Raw genomic sequence first — 15789 nt, forward strand, 5'->3', positions numbered from 1 at the left:
GATAAACTCACTTAGCTACAAATACAAATGCATGCTGAGGCTTTTAAGATGCTGCCCAGCTTATTCTACAAAGCCTTTGTCGACCTGCTGGCTTTTAGTAAAACATCCCAGCTCAGTTTTCCAGCCCTCAGATAGGTTGTGTAAGCTACTGCTCTGCAAACGAAATAAATAGCCGCAGAATACCTCATTTAAATGCTGATGACTAATGTCCTACCTGATGACTAATGTGCCTTGAATAAAACATATGGACACTTATAAGCACAGCCAAGACCAGACTCAATAAATTTTTTTTGTTAGGTTGTTTGTTTTTATTTATATCCGACATATAAAAGACTATTCACAGTGAAACGTTTTCTTCAAATAACAAAAGGTGAAAATCACAGAAAATAGTTGCACAAGACAGTCTGCTCGATACATGATTCATGACTAAAATGTAGAAATGAATACACACAAAATTTACTTTCACACCTTTCTGCATCTACACAGATCAAATAATCGAAAAGTATTTTAAACCATAGTGTCTGTGTTACAACAAAACCACAGGCAAACATTGTCTTGTCTTCAATAAATTGTGTGAAAACTGTGTGACATTTTTAAAGTAGATTTCAGTTGAGAGGTGATTACGAGAAAGGAAGTGAGAGAACATTAAGTACAAGCTGTAAATCCCAGCTGATGCCAGTGTGAGGCCCTTTTTCCCAAAAACTGCTGAATAAGCAGACAAGAAAGAATGCATGACAAATACTCTGGCTGCCCACAAGTCTGTCCCTGACAGATGAGTAAAGTTGGTGAGAGACACTGGTCATTCATCACAAGTCCTTCCCCAGATTGTGTATCTCATCCAGGACAAAGTCCATGTCCTGCCTGCTGACCTGAGGGCTGATGATGATCATTCTGAAGAAGTTGGCTTTGTCTCCATGGGGCTGATACCCCACCATCATGCTGCCTGTTTTCATCATGCGTTCTTTAACCACTGGGGCCACCTGCAGGATGGGGAGGATTCATTGCAATGACTGACGATACTGACACAAAAAGATATGGAGTTAGACATGAAGATATTTCTCTTTAGTAATAAGTTTCTTACAGTGTGGAGCTTCTGGTAGAGCTCAGGGCCATCTGGAAGGTTCCTCAGACTTGGTGGAATGTACCAGAAGCAAACATTTGCATATTCGGGCTGTAGAGAAACAAAAAACAAACCAATCCCATAAATATATTAAAACTGAATTGAAATTCACCTTTTTAATATTTTACAGCTTCACCATGAAAAAAGCGTGATGATGTGAATGCAGTGATGTAGTGTGTAGCTACAGATCAACTTACTTCCATCAACAAACGGAATCCTTTTCTTTTCTTGATCTCTTGTGCAAGATACCTGCAAAAAAAACAAAAAAAACGTTTAGCTTCAGAATCAAGAAAGATTACTGTGTGACTTGCAGGTGAAAGATTCTGGCAACAAAAATTCATTAGCATAGCACTTCTATTGCAGGATGTTGCCATTCAAAGTGTTTTAAAAGCCTATAATAAGTGGAGTAGTGAAATGAGTTGAGACAAATGCACAGATGTTATCATATTTACATGATTGTTCATAATTTTAAGTATGACCTGTTTAGGAAAAAATATCAATCATAAATAGCTTTTACATGTTTTGTTTTTTTTTTCAAATAAAATTGATAAAAGTACATTTAGCTTCAAATAACCACTAGAGGGCACTGTGCACCAACTGACTCCTTTAAATCAAAGCAAAAATAATGACTTGTGCATCAATCTGCACCTTATAGATTATTTAATACAGTTTAATTAACTGTGGTCTGACTTACTCAGTCTGCATGTGTGTTGAGAACTGATCTCGATTTCCCAATAATAACATAATAACTGGACTTCTGTGCAGCTAAACGCAGCTTCTATCTTCATGCAATCAAACATATAACTCTTTTGGGTTTTTCTTTTTTTTTTCAATGACTTTGTCTTTATCTGCAGTTTGCATGAACTATGGTTCAGTGGTATGGCAGACCACTGCATCAGGTCTTCTGTGCTAACCTGATTTAACTGAGCGTGCCACGTTATTGCTGAAGGTTATCTGCAGCCTTACAATGCCGGTCTTTCCTCAGACTGACCTGGCCATGGCGAGCGCTCTGTCCACCCTCTGCTCCAGCTGACTAGTTCCCAAAGCCTTCCACATGAGCCAGAACTTGAAGGCATCCGGCTTCCTGCTGCACTGGAGCGACTTGTCCCCCGTGTCATAACTGATGTCATAGAACTTATCCTGCTGGAACAGGTAGGAGGCCCGGTTTGAGTGGCAGCGCTGGAGGAGACTCTGAGGAAACACAATGGCAAGGATGGTTTATACACACACCGGGAAAGGCTCAGGAATAAACAGACCTAGTTTACAAGACACTTTAATTAGTTTCAAAAAGACATTGTAAAAGTGCTTAGAAGGGTGTTTGTGGCCAAAAAGAATGTGTGCATGCACAAGAAGCAAATGCAAAACTGGGCATTCTCTGCCTTTATGGGGAACTATGAGGTTATAAGGCTGCTGACCCAGGGCCAGTATTTGCAGATTGCCAGATTGACATTGTCCGTTAAATATGAATGTGTCAGTAAATGAACTTCAGAAGGATTGGCAGAGCACATTCTGTGACATTGGCTAGCTGTTTACACTTTTTATTCTAAGCTGAGCAAACCAACTGTTGTATGTAGCTTCACATACTGTATAGCATACAAATATAGGAGGTGCATCCATCTTCTCATCTAACTTTTAGCAAGAAGCCATGTGTATGTCCAAAATGTCCAACTCTTCCTGTAAAGCTGTGGTTGTTACAAGGTAACATGATATTTTGCAGGATGCATTTTACAGAATATGTCAGCTGCACAGTTGTCTGCTGCCACTCACAATCTTACAAATCTCTATTTCTCCAAGTCTCAAACAAACCAAATTCTTCTGTCAGCTCATCTTTTGCGAATGTGAGACAACAAGAAAACTGGACTGTAGTGAACTACACAGTCAGGTCTAAAACCAGTAACAGGTTGAGGCTCACTGATTTCCATCCAGCTGAAGAGTTAAAAAAAAACACACTTCCCCTTTTTTTACTGCCAAAGCTACACTGTCTACATTCACACATACAGGTTAGACTGGAATTTTATCCACACTCAGGCCTCAACTTGATAATGGCTTCATTCAGACATGCCCATGACTGTGACAGAGAGAGCCACAGTGTATGTGCAATAGTGGTCATGGACACAAGATTGGACAGTACATCAAGTGATGTATATCACCTAATAATGCATCAATCAAGAAAGAGCTACATCTAAACTAGTAGCTAGCTTGTCAAACCAGCCAAACAACTAACGATCTAGTTCATTTGGGATTTCCAAAGCACTGAAAGTTCTGTCCATGTGTGCTTGTGTATGGCCTTGTGTATGACAGTTCACCTGTGTGAGGTTTAAAAAAAAAAGTGCACAGTGTGACTTGCTATTAAATCTTCACCTAGAATGATCCTTCCCTCCATCTTGGAGATAATTTGTATGTATAATTAATTAATGAAGTTACTGCTGAAGTGCCACATGTGTAAATGTCTCAATTAGGAGAGACACATATGGATCCTGTTGCAGTCTGATGCTGTAGGTATTAAATAACTCAGAGGAAAGACTGCTACAAACAGCTGGAAACAACAAACTACATTTACAGTAAAGTTTTGGTTTTAAACACATTTTGGTTTGTAGCTAATACATGGGAACTTTGGTGCACAAATTGTGACATAGGGATGTTTTTTGTCTGGTATTAGTGCTGAAATGTAGGAAAAGCCTTCCCCAAACTGCTTCACACAATTTGAAGTGTGTAATTTGTGCATGCCTAGCAGTTATTGCAGTTCAGCTTTATCCCATCATGAAAGTGATATGTTAATATTAATAGGTCAAACCCACTAAGACTGCTGTCACAACTGTTACAGAGAAGTGACCAGGTGCTCGGAGTGCATATCTGAAATGGGCTTCATATTGCAGATGGAACACTTGTATGACTTGGATGGTCATGAAATTGTTCCAGTTGATTCATCAGTCAAAATGATTAACTGTGTTGTACAATGTGTGGTAAGAAGGTACGATCTTGTGTACGTAACATTTTCAAAGGGTAACTCCAACTCTAACTATGACTCCCAAGGTGCAATTCATCAAGAAACTCCAAATCGCTGATCTTAAAACCCAAATTGCAGCTGACTCCGAGCCATATCTGACTCAAAACATGATTTACATAACAGTCCCATGCTTTTTACTGCTCTAATGCAAATGTGGCCATAGACTGTATGTAAAAGCTGAACATAAAGTAGACTCTGGGTCTGTCAAGCAAAGCTAACACAGAAGTGCCTGAAACCAATCGTTTTTTTAATGACCAGTAGGGGGCAACATCTCTGGCTGCAAAAAGAATTCTATAAGTCTGTTTCTCGCTTCATCTGTTACCGTGATAAAAATGTTCTGATTGATTTTATGGTCTTAGTCTCTAGTTTCAAGTCTCCTTCAATACAGTATGGTGCTCATTTAGGAAATAATGCTCCCATTTAAAGTAAAAACAACAATAAAGGAGGGTAAGGACACCTTGATTAACAGGTTGCTACCATAGCATCCTTGAGTCGTCAGTCAGCTCTGCTCCTTAATTGTAATATCTGGTTTTAAAAGACCAAGATAGTGACGGTGACATGCCCAATATGTCACATGAAATGCTTTTTTCTTAAATCTCACATAAGACATGGAAAGACAAATGAGACAGATTGATAGTTTTCATGCACAGTCTTTATATTTGTCCTTACCTACGAAACGTTAGCCACACTTGACACAAGTTCTAATGTATGTGTTTTAATGCAACACTGAAGTTTGTAGTTCAATGACAATGTACCTAATACAGTGATGAAACAAACTAGAATGACAACTTCTACATTCCTAGCAACTCCATAGAAATCTACTGAACATCACAAAAGAACAGGAAATACACACATGAATGAAAAATGGAGCAAGTATTCAAAAGATAGAATTGTAATGTTACATAACCATAAATTGGTATTTGCTTTCCAATTCTCTTTCTCGCTTACTTGTGTATGCTACACCTTGTAAACAATGACACACACATGTTTGCTGATTGTAATGCATCATTTCTTCTTCTGACAACAAATGAAACGGAACACAAACTGCAAAGGTGTAGCCTCATTTTAGGGCACTATAGAGCCTAAAGAAAAATAAAATAATAATTTAGAAAAAGCTTGTCTTACTGTTTTGTCTCTGACCAGGAAAGCAGAACATTGCAGACATGCCATCAGCATCTTATGAGGGTTCCAGGCCACAGAGTCAGCTCTTATCAGAAGCAAACAGGAAAAAACAAGGTTACCGTCAGTGTGTTATCACATGAAGCATCTGGAATTTCACGTCACCAAGATGTAGCAATGCTTTCTTGACAGTTCAGGTACTAATGCAGAGCAATGAAATGATCTCTATCAGAAATGTTGCTGTAGACTGATGACACCATTTACCTGTGGATGCCCTTCAACAAGTGCCTGTGCTTTTTAGACATGAGAGCTGCTCCTCCCCAACATGCCTGAAGAAACAAAAGAGAACATAATGATGATGAACACCGATGGCCAGACGTAGCTACAGGGAATGAAGGAACTAATTAATTGCTGAGCTCACGTCCACATGCAGCCACAGGTTGTGCTTCTCACAGATGTCTGCAATTTCCTCGATGGGATCAAAAGCTCCAAGCACTGTGGTCCCCGCTGTGGCGTTTACCATGAAAGGAGCTGCACCCTGAGCACACACACACAAGAACATGTTACTCTATATTTCTGTTACATTTCCGCTTTAAAAGCCCTTCAAACAAACTAATGACAAGTAATCCAGCTTCCTCACCTCACTTTTAGCCATCTTTATTTTGTCCTCCAGAGCAGAAGGAATCATCTTTCCTCTGACAGACACACACAATTATTCATTAGTCAGTTTGGGATAAAATCACAAACCAAATCTATTCATTGCCTGAATCAAATTTTTACACTTTTACTCGAATGTCTTGGAAAATAACCAGAATATCAGGTAGGAATAGAACGTATATGTGAGGTACCTTACCTGTTATCAGATGGCACCACATAGACGTTCTTTGTTCCAATTCCCAGTAAAGCTGCTGCTTTGGCAATGGAGTAATGACACTGAAAGAGATTTTTTTTTTTTTAAAGAGTAATTTCTTTTAACACAGGCACAATACATAATTATACAATGCAGATCTGATTTCTGCTTCACCATATGAATCACTGTTTAAAGAAGCCAGGGGTGGAACATTTGTAAGCTGAATCCCTCATGAGATGTCTCTCACTGGTTTTTGTGTTTCAAATGATCACTTGGTAACACTACCTTTGTGCCTTCTGAAAGGTACAAAAAACTTTTTGAGAAAGGATGCACTTTGATCTGACAACATGTGTCTGAAAAATACACAGAATACCATAAACTGCTGGACTACAAACTAAAATTTCTGCACTTTTGAAGAGCAGTGAACATCATGATACTTTTCCAGTACACCCTAAGGAGCCATATTGCTCATAACTGCAATGGGCAGCAAAGACTGGAGGATACTTTCACTTTTCCTAAATTTGGCTTAAGCCAGATAAGTGGGAAGAATAGGTGTTCATGTCTCTGGAAATATCCAGGAGCAAAACTGAAAGGCAAAAGTGGATTTTCACTTTGCAATATAACGGCAGAAATGGCTCAGATCACTGTAGCTCTGGTTAAGTGGAGAAAAAAGTCATGTAAGCAAAAACAAATCACAAACAACCTACATGCTACAGAACCTGCACCCGTGACCAACAGCTTTAAAAATGATAAGTGCATGTAGTCGTGATGCGACAGGAGCAGCTGGAGCAGAATTAGAACTGTTAGGACCCAGAAAGATTCACAAATCAGATGGAAGAAGAGATGAAATGATGAACCTGTGGCAGTAATGGTAAGGCTGTGTCATCAGACGTGTGAGTCATACAAGGATTATTACCTGCTGCCTTCCTGATGCGGTAGAAAACAACATACCTAAAAATGGCTCTGCCTTGCTATCTATAAAATCAGAATGTTACTCAGTTTGTCTTTGATATCCACATCGAACTGCTAGAGTTCAAAGAGTACAGCCATTTGTTTGTGGCCTGCTACCAACAGCGGACTACTGGAACTGAATACATGGCTTTCCAAAAGTTGCAACACCAAACAAATTAAGCAGTGCTGGTGGCCTTCATGGAATGAAGACATTTATAGATAATCTTGTGTCACATGTTCCCCTTCCTTCGGACGTTCCAGAAAATCTAACCAATATTCTCTGAGGCAAAGAGGACAAATCATCTCTGGTTGATAACATTCATGTGGATCCCTCTCTCATCTGTTCAGCTGGGCTTCACTGTCAGACTGGAAGCGCTGATCCATGCTGGCAGCAAGTCTCACATAGCCAGACCATCCTCTAGCGCTGACAAAGCAACGTGTTGAATAGTCTGACTGCACCTCATTATCATTCTGTTACACAAGAAAAATGTGTTTGCATTTCTTTAAACTAATCGCTGTGGTCTTGGGTGGTGCTAAGAAATGCCGTCCCCTCAAAATAGATATGGGGGAGCTGCCTTAGCAGAACATTAGCTTGGAGAAAGGCAAGCCCTGTCAGTAAAATGGGTAAGTGAACAGAAAAAAAAGCAGGGCTGCCTTACTACATGATCCAACTTCATCAAAAGTTATTGTTGTTGTTTCTCATAGTGAAAGGGATTCTGAAAACAGCGCCATGTAGATAGATAACGGGGAGGAGAAAGCTGCATTAAACCCACAGCCAATGGCAGGCATGTATCCCACAGTCTACCTCTGGTGAATCAGACATGCAGCTTACAAACACGTCCCCTTCCCCACGTCCCTTCAGTTTTCATTATGTTGTACACCCCTTCCTCTCGCTCTAGCCCAGTCTGCTCTCAGTGCCAGCCATCATCTGAGAGAAAAACAAAGGACAGCCACCACCCGTCCATCTCAATCTGCACCGGCTGAACTGGGCACAGTCAGTGCTGCCAGCTGCACTGATAAAAAACAGGCACAAAGTAAGACCCATCCCTGTCACCATGGAGACGTCATTCCTTAACAGTTCAAATATAGGACTCGGATCCAGTGGCGATGATGTTATCCTGTCAATGCCTTCCCGAATTCCTGTTTTTATAAGAATTGCAGGATAGAAATTGTGTGCAGCTCAGCCTGCGCTTGTATCAAGTTTAATTTTTCTGCTTCTGAGCTTTGTTCAAACACAGCACCTGGTGCTGCTAAATGTCAGATCCCTCGCAGGCAAATCATTTTTGATTAGTGACTTTTTCACAGATTATAAATGGGTTTGATGTTTTTAGCCGAGACATCGTGGGACCAAAACAGCAGTACTACAGTTCTTTTATGAGACAGCTCCCTGTAATTTTAATTTTGTCAATGCAGTCAGAGCCGAAAAGAGAGGAAGTAAATTTACTGTTTTATTGAGTGCAACAAGATACTCGTACATCTTTTGAACATCTTTCTAGTCAAAATGCCAAACAAAAAAAGCATGAAGAACAGCAGAACATAAATGGAAAAAAATAAACCTCCAAAATGAGTGTAAGCTCTGCAGAGAGAGTCATCACATTTACAATGGTAGACTGAAAAGTTGAAGACAATGGTTTTTTCTTAATTAATTTCTTAATGAACAATTACAATAATAATGCACACACACTATATGATGGTGTGGACAAGTTTGCCACTTCACAAATACCAGTATCTGCAGAACTCGTTTCTGCCGAGCCTGTCAAAGACGTTTCTTTTTTTACTATTACTGCAAAAATCTATAAGGAAAACTATTAGTTCTACCTCACTGGATCACAATATTATGCCTCAACATTCAGCAAAGATGGTAAAGATGACTCATTTGATTCCTTTAAACCTCAAACTCTTTAGGAAATTGTCTTTCTCCTGAAAACATTCACAAGCTGCCTTGATATTCTGCCCTTAAGTTCTTAGTTGTATATCAGTGCTTTCTAATATATGTCTATCTTGACAATCTATAGTTAAGAAACAAAAGTAAAGTCAGAAAATAAATTCCAGTAACCACATTAAATTCAGATCAGCCTTCCACCACCTTAAAGCTGCAGTAAGCAGAAATTTAGAAAAGAATGAAAATAGAAAAATGAAATTAGAGTTTGAAAATACACAGCATTGTCCTCAGCTCATCTTCTTTCTGTTGTTAGGTCCTCCCACCAGACAAGCATGTGCTTCAAACACACAAAAATCAAAGTCAAACTAAAAGTCAAGACTATTTGTGGCTTTTCCCAGGATTTAAACCCCACTCTCTGGAATGAAAGCCCTTCTTCTAACCCATTGTGCCACCATATCCTGTTCTGACTGTGGATTTTGTCCAATCTGATCAGCGAAAAGACTTGTGATTGGCTAAAATCCCCCATCATAAAGAATGAAAACTAAGCCAAGAGAAGGTGCAGGAGTCAAGTTTCCTGTCACATCAGTTTAACTAAAATGCTGAAAGGTTAGTACAGAATTTTTGCACAGTGATGCTAAAGACAATCACTGTCTGTCCCAGCTTCAACTATACCAGAAGAATCCTTCATTTTAAGAGAAATTCAAGCATACCTTTATACCTCGTAGAGTCGGCTACTGTTACTCACGTTATAAGGGCCTGCAACATGTTACCAGCCTGACACAGAATTTAAAACATTATTACTTGTTCATAAATCACTGAAGGCTTTGGCCCAACTTAAATGTTAGCTATGCTCGATTACATGAACTTTCCAGAACTCTCAGGTCAGCTGGGTCTGGCCTGCTGGTTCTTCCTCTAGACGTGGTGAAGCCACCTTTAGCTTCAATGCAGCTCACATTTGGAGCAAATTAAGACTCAAGATAAAGCTACTTTCCAATCAAAGCGAAAAACTTGTCTGTTTGCTTTTAATTAACATTATGTGCATTTTAGTTTATTTTTTCATTCTAGTTTTATTCTTTTTTTGTTTCTTTTTATTACTTTTATATGATCTGTGTGAAGCAACATAAACTACCTTGTGACTGAAACTGTAGCATACATTTCTGTGAAAAACACAATAGAAAAGAATGTTCTGTTTATTAAGAGGGTAAGAATAAAGATGGAGGGAAATTCGAACACAGCTAATTTATGCCAAGAATTTCATTCAGGCAGAGGTGTATATTTAGCATAGGAATAAGGAAAATGTGATCCCTGGAAATATGTTCTCAGGTCTAGACTCACTACAAAAATCCAGCCACAAGTATCTTTTGGGGTGGCATTTAGTGAGCACCTTATACCCTTATCAAACCTACCTCCTGTGAAGTGAACATGACCAGTCGTGGTGCAGCAGAGAGGCCGAGCTCTTTAATGTCAGGACAGTGATTGTATCTCGCTAAGTTCACGGCGTACATGTTGGACATAGAGCCACCTAAACGGAAAGCAGCATACAGGATGGAGTTAAGACAAAGATATTAAGGTACAACATTATCACTGATTTGCCCTTGATTCCACACACACTACCTGCAACACGTGGTCGTAGGTAGGAAAATCCCAGACAGCAAAAATTACTCTGGCTTCCATTATACAACATGGAATGATGATACATGGGCGGCCCCCGCCTGATTAGAGACCTGCATGTGGTCGACGATTGGCTGCCATGAGTGGACCCCCCATGGGTCATCACTCTACGCCAGTGTGTGGGCCACATTTTGCAATCAGGGAAGTGATTTTCTCTTGTCCTAGCAGCAGAAGAATAAACACCAGTATCTGTCGGTGATTGTACCTGCATTGAAAATTCCCTCTCCTCCTTCCTCCCAGCCGATTAACTTCATCATCTTCCTCAGCACAGCATCCTCCATCAGGGTGAAGACTGGAGCCACCTCATATGTGTATCTGGTGGAACAGATATATTGATGCTCTTTTTCAAAGTCATGTGTTACATTATTGAGTATAATTAGAAATAAAATATGAATCAGTTATTAAATTAATAGTTAGGACAGAGCTAAACAATATTTTAAAATATGTATTTAAAACCTTCCAAAATGAGTATTTGCAACCTTTACACAAAAGTTTTGGTAAACACAACATTTATACCTGAAATGTTATCAAAGCCTTCAAGTTGCCTTAATTTCCCATTTTAAATTAAAAAAAAGGAAAAGTTTGCCAGGCACAAGCTAGAAATGATTGCAATTCTCACAGAGAGCACTGTTATTGCCAAAAGTAAGAGGTAATGCAACATCATCACCTACGCAAGTCCATCTTATCTGTTGCAAACTGTAGGAAATGTTTTATACTTAAGGTATTCAAGTGACAATTACACTTTTAGGGGTAATGCACGAGTTTACATAATACTTCAACCATGACAACACCATGAGTTTACATCCTGTAGGATTTCTACACTGACATTTAGCTATTACAGTAGGAAGGGTGACTCACAGACTGGGTTTGAGGGCTTCAGCAATGAAGCTTGCCACCATCGAGTAAGGCTCCATCCCAGCATACAGCTGGTTGAAGAAACGAGGATGGGCTAGAAATAGCACAAAACAGAATTAGAACAGGTAACAGCTAAATCGATGTTACGTTGCAATGTTACTAATGCAAACTCCCTATAGATGCATGTGTTTGGATGTACGTTTTTTTTTTTCAGTCAAAAGTGACAATTATACAACACAAATTTGTGTCTACTCCTGTTTTCTTGGCAGGTTTTTTTTTAAATGTAGTAAAACTCTTTACCATCTCCTTCCTCCTACTTCTCCCACACACAACCCTCAGTTGTCAGCTTGCTCATTCTGTCACGCAAGTCAAGTCAAGCTTATTTGTATGACGCAGTTTACAACATATGTCATCACACAGTGCTTAACATAGTAAGGTATAGACCTTACAAATTTAAACAGAGAACCCAACAATCCACAGTTGCCTTTGGACTCCCTCTGAGCAAGTGGTTGGCAACATGGGAAGGAACCAAATCCCCCAGAGGAGGGGAAAAAAACCTCCGGCAGAACCAGGCTTAGGGAAGGAGGCCATCTGCCTTGACAGGTTGGGTGAGATTGGGGATGAGAGGATGTTTCTTTGCTCATTTACTTGTCAGTATTTTTCTAGTCAGTCTGCATTGTTGTTTGTCAGATTGTGGATCTTGGACCGTGGATCGTGGATCGTCCTTTGTACCCTGCTTGTTTGTATGCATTGCCTTTTCTTGACTATGGCTGCTTCACTGTTTCGAGTATTTGCCTGATGCCTCCCTATCTCTGGCTAATTTTTGGTTTTGAACAGGTTGTCACAAAAGTGGATCACTTTTAACCTGCTAGATCACCATGGTAACTTACACTGTGGTGCTAACCTGGTCCTGAGCAGGTTATGTTCAGGTAAGAAGCATATCCTTTCTTTTTTTTGTCCATTTGCGCTTTTTATCATCAGAAATTTTTTAATTTGTGTAGTGCACCATTAAAACAACCTGTAGACTGTGTGAAACAAGAGTCACATGACATGTTAAATGACCCCTTTCATGTGAACCTGCAAAGCCTCAGTTAACAAAGAAAGTTGACAGATACCTTTGTGATCTCCATTATCTCTGACTGGGGTTTTATTTTTTTACACAAAGAAAGTCGTGGCTATGTCAGACTGGCTTCAGAGTACAGCCGCCTAACCAGGTAGCAAAACCCCTACATGTACATAGACAAGAATGTGTTTTATTACTTATGACTTTTTATTTGTAAAATTACCATTTCTTCTTTCGAAAGGGCCACTAGACCCCCAGGCCTTGGGCCTGTTCCTGGTCAACAACCACAACACTCAAAATGGCAACAAAGAAATGAAACCAACTACAAAGAGAAGCATATCAACCACAAAGAGACACAAAACAACTCCAGAGAGATGCAAAAATGTGAATTACCACTAGAATCCTCAAAATAACTACAAAGAAATGTAAAATTTTTAGAAAAAAAATGCAACATAAACTGAATGAGGCAGAGATTCTCTGACTGAATCTGCAAATCGACATTGCAAATCCAGCGCAAAGAGACTATAAGCAATTACAAAGAGACAACAAAAAGCAAAGGGACTCATAGTGACTATGCAAATTAGCCTGCAAAGAGACAAGCTAAAGAGACATAAAATACCTGCAAACTACCAGAAGGTGAAGACTGACTACAAAGATGTACCCATTGTCTTTTAGGTAAGGATGAAGGATTAAGTATTTAATACACACTATAAATGACTGTGTCAGAGTTCATTGAAAGCTTCTTCACACTACTTCAAGAACAACGGAATCGTTAAGCAAGCTGCTTTGTTAAATCTGTGCCTCTGTGTTTTGATCTCAGTCCATTAAAGTTAGAAAACTTACTGGTCTTGACACTGTATCTGATGGTGTCTTTGCAGCGCTGCAGAATCTTGGAGTCAGACTCTCCTCCGTCTCTCAGCTCAAGGTCCAGCAGCTCCTTCAGCTGCTCGGGGGAGTGCCACTCACAAACCTACGCAACAAAATGTAGCTGTCACAGTCAGCCGTAGCAGAATCTAATGTCATATAGTTACATAACAAAGAAGAATAAATAATTACATTCCTACCTTTTCTCTGACATCAGATGCTTTTTTCACTGCATCTTCTATGATGATGTCCATGGACTGGTGAATAAATTCTTCTGCTGCGAGTACGTTCAGAGTGGGACCATTCAGGGAAACATCATCAATCACAACTGGAGAACATTTCACTGGATGTCCAGGGTCGGTCACAGGGCTCTGGCCTTCACTGGGACTGTCTTCTCAATAAAGACAAATGTTATCATTTGAGTTCAGACATCAATGGCTTTACAAAAAAAGTTCTATATTCTATGAAAAGTTGAGTCAAGGTAGATCATGTCCTGAATTACCCCAACATAAGCCTTCTTTGTACTCTATAATGCAATACAATAGGGCTGTGTGCAGAAAGAGGGGTAACAGTTTGTTTCCTCAAAACGTCTGTGCCACATTAGCCAGTTATGTGGTTTCCTTGTGACAACAGCATGTTGACTCAGTCATTAATTCTTCTCCTGATACTTTCTGCTTTTTCACATTTATATAGTTCCTCATTCAGCTCTGTCAGAACCTGTTTTTATTATCTATAAGACACTAGATTTTGCAGCAGCAATGTTATCAAAAAGCAGTTTCATTTTTACTCAAAATTATTTATTTATTAATTTTGAATTAATCATTTATTTATTAATATTACTACTATTTCAAGTGATTCAGTGATTGAATCGTCTAGAATAGACATATTAAGTAGTCTAACTAATAGAGAAAAAAAATGCTATATTCTTACCTTTGACGTGTCTCTCCATGTTTAATGCCACTGTCTGTGCTGGTCGCTGTACGTGCACTCACTGTATGACATCTGTATTTATAGCTACATGTCACTGCCTCCCAATGAGCTTTACGGTAATCACAATGCTGCATCATGTTGCTGGCCAACTTCCAGTAAGTTTCCACGTCAATGATCAGACAGGCTTGTGCTGAGTGAGAAAATTCCACTAACAAGCCCTTCAAACTACTGGCTTGCTGCCTTACACAAAACATGGTATGTTTAAAGTCTCCAGCCAGCCATTTTGTACCAATTTGTGACAAAGTTTTTCAATTTATTTCTATATTTTTACTTTTGTATCTCTCTTTCGGAATAAAAGGCAAAGATGACAACCCATCATGCATGAGGGTCAAAGCTAGGGCTATACAGTTTTTGGGCTAAAGCTACATATAGAAATTCTTAACTGGCAGTCAACCAAGCTCCATACAGTTTAAGCTATTTTAACTCCCTGCTCCCCCCCCCCAAAAAAAAAAATCTCAGATCTAGTCAAGTCAAGTCAATTTTATTTGTATAGCGCACAACATATTCATCACACAACACGTAGCATAGTAAGGTATAGACCTCACAAGTTTAAACAGAGAACCCAACAATCCAAAGCTGCCTTTGGACTCCTTCTGAGCAAGTGGTTGGCAACAGTGGGAAGGAACCAAATCTGCCTCGACCAGTTGGTTGAGAGTGGGGATGAGGGGGCGGCGATGGGGCTAGCAGGTTAGCAGATAGAGAACATACAATAGAACAGAACAATAAATATGAATAGAAATATTTTGGGAGTTGGTGAGACCAGCAGCTGCAGGTCAGGGACCTGGCCAGAGACGTCCACAGAGAGAACAAACACAGGACCTCAGGGGAAACCAACACGTTCTCACTCCTTACTCGTCATATATGGAGGCTTGGCTAGGCTCCCTCTGCGTCACATATTCAGGTGTCAGGTACACCCGTCTCGTCATTAATTGACTTCCAGGGTGCTCTTATTGAACGTTACAGATCTCCCTAAACTTTGGGAATTGACGACTTGAGAACGTGGAGGAGGAGGAGCCTGTTCTGGTGTTTTGAAATAACATACAAAATGTGCTACGATTCTGTCACAGCTGATGTATTTGTACATTTTTAACCTTTTCGTTCATTGGACTTCAGCTTTAACATATTTTGTCCTGCTTGTCTGAATACACGCTAGATTGGTTGCTAGTTGCTTTTGACAAAAATAAAGTCGTCAAGAGGATTTGGAAAGTCGCCACATTTAGCGAGAAAGCGCTGCCAAATTGGCAACACTGTGCGTGCCGGCAGGTGTCGCACATCAGTTGTTGTGACGCATATTTTGAGTGACAAAAAATTAAACACGTTTAATTTTAATGTTACAAATTCACAAAAATCTTCAAATTTAGAATTACATTTTAAAAACTAACCAACTGAAATAGAATACATTGACAGTAAAATACTT

At 39.6% G+C, this 15789-nt stretch overlaps 1 protein-coding gene across 1 annotated transcript; it reads right to left on the reverse strand.

The window, feature by feature from the left end:
- Window positions 1-284: 284 nt before the first annotated feature.
- Window positions 285-14367, reverse strand: LOC103360451 (glutamate decarboxylase-like protein 1). Its single transcript, XM_008286202.1, has 15 exons — window positions 14313-14367; window positions 13583-13773; window positions 13362-13488; window positions 11459-11549; window positions 10806-10915; window positions 10336-10451; window positions 6100-6179; window positions 5887-5941; window positions 5668-5784; window positions 5511-5575; window positions 5253-5334; window positions 2112-2311; window positions 1318-1369; window positions 1082-1171; window positions 285-980 (listed from the first exon to the last, which is right to left on the reverse strand). The coding sequence occupies exons 1-15, from the start codon at window positions 14329-14331 to the stop codon at window positions 807-809; spliced, it is 1569 nt and encodes a 522-aa protein (XP_008284424.1). The 5' UTR covers window positions 14332-14367; the 3' UTR covers window positions 285-806.
- Between the last annotated feature and the right edge of the window lie 1422 nt (window positions 14368-15789).

Source organism: Stegastes partitus, unplaced genomic scaffold (genome assembly GCF_000690725.1).
Source record: "Stegastes partitus isolate 25-593 unplaced genomic scaffold, Stegastes_partitus-1.0.2 Scaffold441, whole genome shotgun sequence".
Taxonomy (NCBI): Eukaryota; Metazoa; Chordata; class Actinopteri; family Pomacentridae; genus Stegastes; species Stegastes partitus.